Below are 12,162 nucleotides of genomic sequence, written 5' to 3'. Positions count from 1 at the left end.
AATTTCACTCTAACCAGAAGTTTTCATTCAAATAAGTTGACTATTTTGAAAAAGTTAATCTAAGTATAGTTTTTAATCTAATTGGAGGAATAAAATATGAATGGAAAAACTATACAAGTATTTCAACATTGGTATTTCAAATAGTATTTGATAGCTCATTCTAGGTTATCTGTGTTGTTATATATAGGTTACAGCAAAGAGCCATGAGAGTAGTTACGGGGAAAAAAAATGGTAGCAAAAGAAAATCTTGAGCATATAGTGAAGTATTATAGGATTTCAGCAAGTAAAGAAAGAATAAGGGCTTGGTACATGGGAGGGAAAACCATTAAGAATGGAGCTGAGTAAAGCCATGGGAACAGGAAGACAAAGATCACATTGAGCAAGATTGGAAAATGCCATCCTAGATGAAAGAGAAGAATTATTTAAAGGCAGAACAGCAAACAATACATCACATATAAGCAGCAGTACTTTTACAAAGGCATCATGGGGCGTGGAAAGTATCATTACTTTCTTAAAACTGTACAATGAAATACTTGAAATCTGTTCCCTTTATACAAATGAATAAATAAAAGCCAAAACATACAAAGCAAAGTGGAAAAAAGGAAACAAATTGCTACTTTTGGTATGTTTTAGTGATTTTTTTAAATACTGGAAAAGTAAAAGTTCCAGCAATAGGATATTATTGTGTAATTACAGCCTTTGATAACACTACATAAGATTTTTTTCTTTACTGTGAAAACCACTCCTAGGGTCTGCATCCTCTTCGCCACCATCATCATCATAGTAATAAACTAACAATAACAACAGTTACCTGTGATTCATACTCTGTGGCAAACTGGTTAGAGATGTTTAGAAGTAATATCATTTATCCCCTCTCAACACTCTTATTGGGCCAGTTATCATTAATAATCTCATTCAGTAACAAAATAAGTGGATTGCAAAAGCATTCCTGAGTAATAGTTTCAGGGTTGAAGGGTGCCTCCATCATCTGAACTGGAGTTTCTTTAGACATTTTCCTAACAGGAATTCAGGGTTCAAGGTTTAATGAATTATCATCTGCAAAGTTTTTTATACCTTCTCCAAATGATTTTCATATCTATTGTAAATTGAGAAGGCTGAAAGTTGAATTGTGGAGCAAGGTGGTTTTAGATTCAATTCTAACTTCAAAATCCATTTTATTCATGGCACTGAATGATTTTTCTTAGCTGTCTGGGCCTGTTCTATAATTTGGGGATAATCCTAGAATTTGTGTCCTAGGTGAGGAGTCTTGTACACTGTCCAGCCCTGTACCTGGCATTTAGTACCAACTAGCAGCTGTGCTGGCCTTAGATTCATTCTCAACCCTTCCACGCTGCTGTACGTTTTCAGGGAACTCCACAAGCTCCATTTCCCAGCCTCATGAGTCAGATGATGCAGAGATAGGCTCAGGCTATTGAAGGTACTAGCTGAGAAGCCAGGCCACTCGACTCATTTCCTCTCTGTCTCAGGTCGCATCTCAGCCGGAAGCACAATCAATTTGTGTGGCTCCTAATTCAAGCAACAGTTCCATTCCCCTGCCATCCTCCTCTATGGTTGAGGCTTCCTTGATTCCAGTCTGCACTTTGCCATTGATGCTGATCTACAAATTTGTTAGCTTCTTCCACTATTTATGTGCCCAGTTCTCTGCTCTACTTCAACAGAGTAGAATACATTATTATGGCAAGAACAAAATAACAAAAATAATAGTGAAGTATGTGAGAAACTGAACAGGTACATGTTTCCATGTTATTATTTGCAGTATATCAGGTCAGGGCAAAAGCAAACAAACTTTTTCTGTGAAGAACTACACAGTAAATATTTTAGCCTTTGTGGGCAATTCAGTTTCTGTCACAACTACTAAAGTATGCAGTATAGGCTAAAAAAAAGAAGAAGAAAAAAAGCCATAAACAACATGTAAATGAATAGCCATGGCTATGTGCCAATAAAAATATTTATAAAAGGAAATAACAGGTCATATTTGGCCTAGAAAGTGCAATTTGCCAACCCATGGCAAATTATGTTAACATAAGAGTCATGTCTGTCTGGCAAAGTTTTGCAGAAGAACAAAACTCAATTATTAACTTTTTAGTCAGCACAGTGTCAACTTTTTAAAACTTTATGTTCAAAGTGATAGAATCTAATTCGTACAAGATTCTTAGATTTTCTACACACAATTTCTTTTGAAGTGATCTGTGTAAACATATACAGAAAGATCAAATACTTCCCAGGTGGCTACAATTATTAGAAGCCTCTTCCTTCTCTTTGGCCAACACCTGTTTTTCTATTACCTACTGGTCTTTCTTATAAACCCACATTGAACAAATCTAATTCCTAAACTGAAAATTACCTATACCCTGATGACATCGCTATGGCGCATCATAGTAACTGGTCATTAACCCTCTTTAAACAAAGCACTAGACCTGAAGTATCACTTCTTCATTTGACAAGTGTTTATAAAATGCTTAGTGCATGCCAGATAGGATCTAGGTTCTGGTGTTATGCTGAAAAGACAACACAGACAAGCTTCCTGCTTTCATGAAGTTTCACTTTGTTTGTACATAAGAAAGAAAAAAGTAATAAAGTAGGGTAAGGAGGTTGAGAGTGAGGTAGAAGAGGCCTTATTTAAAAAAACTAGAGTCAGAGAAATTCTGATTGAAAAGGTTACATATAAGCAAAGAGATATGTTTAATGCAGGAATGACATGTGCAAACATCTGTGAAAAGAGTGTTCTAGAAAGCGGTAAATGCAAAGGGCCAGAGGTAGGATTGTATTTGGGTACTCAGAGGATAACCCAGAGAGCAGAAGGATTGAGGTGATGGTAGTAGACTTGGAGACTTGATCGCAGGTCTCTCTATTTCTGGAATATTCTAACCAGTAATCATTTCTCTTGATTTCAGTGTTACTGTCAGTGAATGTTTTAACTTTGTGCTAATTAAAAATAGGCTCAGTGGGCACTGTATTGACTATATTCATTCTAAAGAATCTTTACTTCCAGATCAAAGATGGATTCCCAATGAAACTGCTAAAAAATATCTTGACAATAGGATGCTGGACTCTACCATTGTCTATGCCTGCAATGCTGGACTGACGACAGCTTATGAAGAACTATACTATTATAATAATTTAGCAGAAATCAGTGGGGAGGGGGACAAGTTCTAATTCAACAACAATAATAATGATACCGAAAAATTAAATTAAAAGAGAATGAGAATGATGAAAGGAAATTGATTTCCTCAGGAAAATTATTTAAAATATATTTTTGTCTTATTAAGGCATAGTGGATAGTCAAAGGGCTAACTTTTTAAACCACATAAGGATAATAAATGCTGACATGATAGAAAAACTCTAACAGAAAATTTGAGGCACGAATGACAGACTTTTTAAATACAAAGTCACAGATTTTCAGTTTCTTTATGTTAACACCAAAGAAACAAGCTCTCTTGGTAAAAACTGACCAGGAAGAACCCATAGATATCCAGTGAGCAAAAAACAGGAGGTCTTAGCATCTTTTCATTTTTTACTGGATCAAAGAAACAACAACAACAACAAAACAACAACAAAATTGTATCTATCAATTTCCCCCCTTTCCCCAGAGATCTATGCAGGTCAATACATTTTATAAGCTACCTTATGTTTCAAATAATCCTGACGGTTTAGACTCATTGTCTTTTGATGAAATTTAGTTTTTTTTTCATTAATAAGTAATCTTAAACGGAGTAATTCACTGAGGGCATTGAAAAGGTGCTGCTCACAAACTTTCCACCGACAATTCTATTACGAAGGTTGTAGTCCTGATTTTTTTCCCCCGAACAGGGTGACCTTGGTAAGTCCCCAAACCTTCTGTGCCTTTTTTCATTTATAAAACACATCCAGATTGCTCTTATCTTCAAGAAAAATACATCCTAAACTGTTGCACAAATGATAATTCTGAAAATACTGTATTATATCTTATGAGTAATGGAAGTAGGCCAACAATGAAGACCATTTTTTCCACTTTGCATTTCCTCTTCTCTTCCTAAAGGAAACGGGCAGGCTGAGAAGATAGAAGGACTTTCTTGGCCTCAAAATAAAATTACAAAATGAGTAAAATTGACATTCTGTTCTTCTGCTTGCTCTATTTCTTTCCCACTTTTTTGTTTTTTTCTGCTTTCCCATCAGGTGCATCTCTGCTTCGTCACTGTTACATTCGAGCAGCCTTCAACATTCCCCCAACTACATTTTCATCCTGTTCAGGACAGCAACATATTCTTAGCAGCTTGTACCTTGTAGTTGAGGGACTTTGAAATCCAAGTCCTGCCTGCTTAGCAAGTCATGCTGTTGACAAGGAACTATGAAGGACACATTTTTGCTTACTCAGGTGGACATCTTTCTGTAAATTATACAAAGATAAAACATAGGCTTACACATGCCTTGCTTATACACCCTGATTGACAAGATGCAAATCAAATGGCTGATTCCCAAGTTTTCAGAAATTAGATGGCTGCCTAATTAAAGTAATTCATAAGAGGTCATGTCCAATGTTAAATTATAGGTAATGAATGATCCCAAACTCAATTTTGATTAAATTTTTTATCTTTTCTTCCCAAAAAGCTTCTGATTTCTTTTTGATACTTTCTCTACACATTGATTTAAAAAAATAAAACAAAGGACCAATAACTCATATTACCCATGCAAAATTTAATACAGCTGCCACGCTTGAGATCATAATTTTTTCATGAAAATTCCTACAATTAACATTGTTTTTATATGTCTTATACAGCCTGAATTAAAAAAAAAAATAAAAGGCAGGCATGTGGCATAGCAGTTAAATTGCTGCTTCTATGCCTCGTTAGAGTTCTGGCTTCCCTACTTCTGATCCACTTTTCTGCTAATGAATCCTTTAGGAATCAGCAGATGATGGCTCAAGGAGTTGGATCGCTTCCACCAACATGGGAGATAGAGAGATGATAGGTAGATAGATAGATAGATAGATAGACAGATAATGTTCCTTTAATTAACCTGCAAATGCCAGAGAGGAACCAGGGGCAGAAGCTGGTGCCTGGAATTTAATTCCAGGTCTCCCCTGTGGTAGACTGGGAACACAGTGACTTGAGCTACTGCTGCAGCCTCCCGGTGCTTCAGCGGGCCGGGGAATTTAGCAGCAAGTTAGACAGAAATAAAGAAGCTGGAAGATCTCCCCAACAACTGTGTCTCACAGCCTGCTCTGTAACTTTACCCCTTATTTAACAAGTATATTTGATTTCTCATGATGCGACTCTGTCTCCTTTGGGACTGGGAAGGAGCAGACAGCACTTGAACACATGGAAGTTATCCACAGGAAGATTCCAGGAAACCCCTGAAAACCTTACCCACACTAAAACTCCTGCCCGAACTCCACCCTGCATACTTAGAGAATAAGGAGAACTGTTGCTGTTGTGAGCGGTCCTTTGTGGACTTCTTACTCTTGCTCTTATTCTTCTCCCCTTGTCCCCTGTTCTCTCTAGCAGGGATCTCCCCAGCAGGTGTCTTTCCTCATGGGATTGTCCACACTCACATATAAATGTATATTCACTCTCTCACTTTAAACAAATCCTGTCCTTATTTACGAGTCGTACTTGAGCCTCTGCTATAAATTCTTATCTCATGAGTGGGCGAGAACTTGGAATAAAAACTGGAAAACATAGCCCCATAACACAGGGTGGGAACTGGCAGGAAGCTGGAACCAGCAGTCAGAGCCACTAATTGAAAAGCAAACCCAGGCACGCTGGCGTGGAAAGCAGGTATCCTAACTACTGGGCTGAACAACCTCTTCCACCCATCTATCCAAAGCTTAACTCTTTGCTCTAAGCCCATAAAAATTCCAAGAAACAAATTTTTGCTTTGTCATTTTTAAAAGTCTCTCTTAAACACACAATACTCTGATATGTACTTAGAAGCTAATCCTTGTTTTTCAAAACGTAAAACACAATACATAAAATTCACAGCAACCTAAGATTTTTGCTTTTATTTCTGTTCTTTTTTACAATACATATGCATGTGCCATATTTATGTTTATATTTCTGAATGTATAAAGAACAAAGTGGTTGACACACATTTGTTTTCCTTTTATTAAAAATAAAAATTTATTCTTATTGAAAAGGCCAATTTTTACAGAGAGGAGAGACAGAGAAAGATCTTCCATCTGCTGGTTCACTCCCTAATGGCTGCAACAGCCAGACCAGAGCTGAGGTGATCTGAAGCCAGGATAAAGGAGCCTCTTCTTGGATCTCCTATGTGTGCAGGATCCCAAGGCTTTGGACCATCCTCCACTGCTTTACCAGGCCAGAAGCAGGGAACTAGATCAGAAATGGAGCAGCTATGCTATGAATTGGCGCCCATATGGGATGCCAGCACTTGTAGCCAGAGGATTAATCCAGTTGAGCCATCATGCTGGCCCCACGTATTTACTTTATAATTATGCTTTAGAATACAGCTGTATACTATTAGTTAATGGATCAACTGTGTACCTCTTCAGCATTTATCTGGCCCCTTTGCCTAAGAGTAAGACCCACAGTCTCAGAACGTTCTTGGCTATCTAATTCTGATTCAGTGCTGAGATTCGCCTGCAAGTAAGAAAATGTCAAAGACACCCAAACTCTCAGAGAAGCTGGCTTTGCCGTACATCTCAAGGGCTGTACCTGTTATTATCAGTACCAGCAATCAGACTTGATACCTCCCATTACACTAGTCTATTGCTGAGCCTTGGTTTGAGTTATGGCTGTTCCACTTCCAATCCAGCTCTCTGTTAATGCACCTAGGAAAGTAACAGAAGGTAACTCAATTGTTTGGGCCACTGAACCCATATGGGAGACCACGATGAAGCTTTTGGCTCCTGGCTTTCACCTGGCCCAGCCCTGGCTGTCAAGGTTGTTTGAGGAGTTAACGAGCTGATGGAAGATATCTTTGTCTTGCCCTCTTTCTGACTGTAATTTCGCCTTTCAAATAAAACAAATGCTTAAAAAGTATTTTTAGAAGTTTATCCTTCCTCCTCGCAAAAATTAAAGATTTAATGAGGCTATGTATGAATATTCAATGTAACATAGAAATCATTAATGTAGACAGCAATAGTTATACCGTATTATGAGTGTACATTAAGGGTTAGGGTTAGGAATAGCATCACATGTTCCACATGTACCACTTGTTTTCACTCTGCAATAACTGTAAGCCTGATATAATCACACACTATGTAGGAGTCAACTGCAGTTTACTGAGGTGATGGTATAGGTAAAGAGACAGGGAAGAGAAAAGGAGCACTACATCAGCCTCCAATAGCTGGCAACAGGAAATCACTATTGCAGCAAAGCTGCCGCCCAGAAATGTCACTGGCCAAAAATATCCAACATGGTTGTTGACGGCATCCTTGTGACGACCTCCAGCCTGTTTTAATATCATTATAATGAAATGATGAGGCTGACACTTATGTACTGGATGCCATGACACATCTGAGACTTCCTCAGAAGTCAGAAAATGGGCAATCATCAAATTCCTGGAAATCTCCACCCTTTCCTGGACAACTCCACCCCAAACACCTCACCCTAAGCCTCCAGACCAACATAAAGGAATGACCCCCTAACCTCCTGGGGCACAGCTCACTCTCAAGCTTGCCTGCACACCCTCCTCCTCCATGTGTATTTTATTTTTTTGCTAAGCAGTCTCCCGATGCTGCTGACCTTTTCTAAATCTCATCTCCAAGTTTGGAGACAAGAAATTGGACCGCTCCATCCTGTCACAGGGATGTGTCACGGCCAAACAGTAACGAACATCACAGTTAGGATTCAATCTCGAGCCAACCTAACTTGCAAACGCACGCTTTTTCACTCTAATCCTACTTTCCAGTACAGGCTATAATTTCCCTTTCTACCAAAACTGAGGTAGTAACAGTTTAATTACCTCAAGCCACACAGTAAATAAAATACTGAATAGCATGGCCACTTAGCAAAGTTGACTGAGAACACATGTAAGTACTCCACATTCCAAGCTTAAATTTTAGAATGCACTGTGATGATCTGGTAAACTTCAACTCTATACATTTTTTTTTTAAAATATGGCTTTGGTGCATAACAGAGAGAAATAAGCATGGCTAAGTTGTGGTTATAATGTGACTGTCCATCCCAGCTAAATCGAACATTAGGTGCTTTACCAGAAGTTCTATCCTGCTCAGATTATTAAGCAGACACACAAGTCACACATAACATAGAATAAGAAGGAAAAAAAATGAAGATCAATTTGACATATAGAAAGCAATTAACCATCAGGAAATTTTTAAATATAATATAAACTTCTAAAAATTTTTATTAAAAATTTTATAAACCTATAGCTAATTGTTGTATACGTTATGACATCCACCTCACATGCTTGTTTTTGTTCATTTGTCCACAGGCTCTGCCACAGAAGTTCCTACTATGTGTTTCTGCCTTCAGTGTAAACTGACTATGATTATGTTATCTTTAGATGTTGATATGACCTCAAGATAGCTATATTTTTATTCACTATAAATATGCCTTTCAGAAAGTATTAACCTTGATAATCTTCAGTTACGGGTACTTCAAAGTGGTTATAATATGTACATTCAGTTTTAACCTCTTACAGCATTCTATATGGTTATTTTAAGGATGAAAAATTGTTTGGGAAAACAGAAATGACTCTTAGTAATGGGCCTGGAGGCATGGCCTAGCGGCTAAAGTCCTCGCCTTGAATGCCTCGGGATCCCATATGGGCACCGGTTCTAATCCCGGCAGCTCCACTTCCCATCCAGCTCCCTGCCTGTGGCCTGGGAAAGCAGTTGAGGACGGCCCAATGCATTGGGACCCTGCACCCGCGTGGAAGACCCGGAAGAGGTTCCTGGTTCCCGGCTTCGGATCGGCGCGCACCGGCCCGTTGCGGCTCACTTGGGGAGTGAATCATCGTACGGAAGATCTTCCTCTCTGTCTCTCCTCCTCTGTGTATATCTGGCTGTAATAAAATGAATGAATCTTTAAAAAAAAAAAAAGAAATGACTCTTAGTGGTCACTATCATTTTTTGCCAGTGACATGGACAGTCCACACCTATGTCAACACTCTACTAAAGAGAAGGAGGAGGAGTTCTCTGCGTGCAGGAAGAGAATGTACGTACAATAACAGGTCCAATAAGGTAAATGCTCAATGAACGTTAGCAGCAGCTATTTCTACTACTACTGTTAGCTCTGTTAGTGAAGAGGAAAATCAAACAACCCTGAACACCCAACTATGAAATACCCAATGTTTATAACTCCTTGCTTTCTTGCCAATGAACTTTATAGATTTATTGATTGATTTCTGTGTGTATTTATTTAGCTTAAAAATCTTTGTCAGGAATGCTGATCTTAAACTCATTTTAGGGACAAATCAGGATTATTCCAAAAACAATTATATCGATGGTTTAGGTGCATATCTGGTCTTCAAGCAAATAAAAGTTGAAGGAAATTTGTGAGAGCAGCAGAGGAAGTCTAAAAAATCTGCCACTTTTATTTTTTCTTTTTCTACAATTTTTCATGATTTATTCATTTTATACAGTCTTCTAGTGTCCAAATGTGCACCTACTTGCAAAACTGTATAATGATGGAATTGCTGGGAATTGAGAAGTACATTTGAGAAGCTCCTCTCATTAGTCTGATAACACAGCAGGTATTCACTTCTATGCTTATTTAGACTGTATGTTCCTAGAAGAGGCATGTAATAGCACAAACCACTACCTGGTTTAACAAATCTGAGTCACTTTTCTTCATTTAGTCTTAGGTTCTAACACTATCCAGAACGACTTCTGTATCTACATAGAAGACCCTCTAAACTGACTAACTTCCAAATCCTTTGGATTCTGTTACCTGCTTTTAAAGTTAGCAAGTGCTCCCATGACCACACTCCAGATGTACCATCATTAGGAATATTCTTACTTGTCCTAGTTTAAGTTCAAATATACTTCATTTTTAGATTGTCTAATTTTCCATTTCTCTCACTCTGGTTTTCCTACTCAACTGCTTCTTTGGTTTGTTTGCCTTGTGAAGGTAGGTGCTTAGTTGTCTCCTTGTTAGTCCTCTTATAGCTGCCAGATCTCTCCACTGCTCAGCACTTCAATCGTTCTTATCAATATTTTTAATTCTTCTTGATTTGCTTACTGTCATGTTCTAGTCTAGTAAGTGATGAAGGCCATTCTGTGCAGAACTTGCAAACCTTGTAAGAGGTCTTCATATTTAAGTAAAATGAGGAACCACCGAAGAACTTTGAGTGAAGGAAAATCTGATTCAGTCTTCCTCCTATCCTGAGACTGTTACAGGACAGAAGTAGTAACAGGAACTCATCACAAGAGGCTATTGAAGCACCACAGCAAAAGGCAGTGGTACTTATACCAAGTGGTAGCAGCGGAGGTAGTGAGGAGTAGTCTTATCTGCAGCATATTCTGTAGGTGAAACCAGCAGGATTTCCTGAGCTTACCCTCTTCGGAGTAAATAAAACAGTCTAGGAGATGACAAGGGAGAAACTGGTGGGAACAGACTAATGGGCATGCTTTGGACATTAAGCATTAGATGTCTATGAAAAGTCTGATGAAGACATGGGGCTAGTATCAATGGAAGAAGGCTAAGTTGAAGACATGAATATGAGGGTCAAATGGCATAGAAATCGTATCATAAGCAATGAAGTTGTATGAGGTAATCAAGGAAATCAGCATCTTAGAGCAGGGGACAAAAATGAAGTCCTGGATCCTGCAACATGCAGAGATCAGAGTAAAGAAAAGGAAACAGGAAACTAGAACAGAGAGTAAGCAGGGAAATAAACAAGCCAGCTCCAAGCTGTGTCCTGGAAGCCTGGTGAAAGCCAAGTAAGATGAAGAAGTGACCACTGGATTTAGCTACACAGAAGTCATCTAGGACTTCACAAGAGCATTCCAATAAAATTATGGAGGCAAAAACCCGACAGGAGTAAAACTAGGGTGAGGGGAAGGAAAATGAGAATAGAGGAAATGGTTTCAGTACATAGAGGCCACTTTGCTGAGGAACTTTGTTTTAAAGGAGAGCAAAGAAAATATCTAGCAGGCCCTTTTTTTTCAATTAGCCTATTTTTCAGATGGAAAGTTCTAGAAGATATTGGAGTAATTATCTACATGCTTATGAAATTGTCAGGAATTAAGGTAGGAAAAGTGAGCGATAGTGAGCCGACTCTTTGATGATATCAAATAGATGTGAGGAAGCATGATATGGAAAGAATAAAAAGATAATGACTGCCAGTCCTCTTTCTGGTCCCAACTTGGAACTACAGAGTAAGAAGTGTCTTCAGAGGAGACTTAGCATCCATTAAAGCAAGAAGACGACGGGGAGGAAAATTCAAAAAGTCAGAAGCAATTAGGGATTTTGCTGATCATGGATCATGCCCTCCAGAGTACCTCGTAAAAGAGCTTCAGTAATAGGTCAGAGGCAGGAAATAGATCGGGGGGCAGATGCCCACATTACTATGGGATAGGATGACTGATGATAGGGGATAATGCATGAGGCTGGAGCTTCTCTTCACGGGGCCAAAGGACATGATCAGGTTAGTCCTTAGGGACTCAAGACAGACAGGGGCCATGATGTTGGCAGCACGGCGGGGTAGGAAAGCACAGGACGTGTGTGGCTCTCTTGTGATGCCTGTCGGGAAGGAGTGTGCTGGCTCTTAGTGTTGGAACTCCCCCTTAACCTTGTATGGAACAGATGAGGTTGTGACCAACTCCGTTCATTTAGAACACTCATGGAACCCTCAGACACATGGATTTCTGATCGAATAGTTAGCAATTTGAAAAAAATTTCCTGCCCTAGGGAAAATGTAAACTAGTTTTTCATAGCAATTTTTTTTTTTTTTTTGGTTTTACTTACATCTGTGTTACAGGAGCGATACCGTTTCCTTTCCCCAAGGCAATATTTTCCACCTCCTGAAGGTCTGAAAAAACATTTTGTTTAATATGTGAATATAATACATCTTCCATTCAAAGAGTACATATATTATGATAGAAGCACATTAAAGTTTATGTTAAAAATTTACAATTGACATTTTACTAATTATTAAAATAATAGTCTGCTGTGATCTTTAGCAATAATGATTGAGTTGATGAATAAGTTAGGACAATATACTATGACTAATACA

General features: G+C 38.5%; 1 protein-coding gene across 10 annotated transcripts in view; it reads right to left on the bottom strand.

Annotated features, from left to right (window-relative positions):
- ADAMTS6 (ADAM metallopeptidase with thrombospondin type 1 motif 6) overlaps positions 1-12,162 on the bottom strand; it is a 272,555-nt gene that overhangs the window by 87,987 nt on the left and 172,406 nt on the right. For all 10 annotated transcript variants that reach the window (XR_009247499.1, XR_009247497.1, XR_009247500.1 and 7 more), the window contains one exon: positions 11,895-11,958. Coding sequence is in view for 7 of the 10 variants with exons in the window: in XM_058679970.1 (XP_058535953.1) it covers positions 11,895-11,958 (64 nt within the window). In the remaining 3 variants the exon portion in view is untranslated. The remainder of the gene's footprint in view (positions 1-11,894; positions 11,959-12,162) is intronic.

Source organism: Ochotona princeps, chromosome 23, assembly GCF_030435755.1.
Source record: "Ochotona princeps isolate mOchPri1 chromosome 23, mOchPri1.hap1, whole genome shotgun sequence".
NCBI lineage: Eukaryota > Metazoa > Chordata > Mammalia > Lagomorpha > Ochotonidae > Ochotona > Ochotona princeps.
Note: the sequence above shows the minus strand (reverse complement) of the source record. Positions and strands in the feature narration are given on the sequence as shown.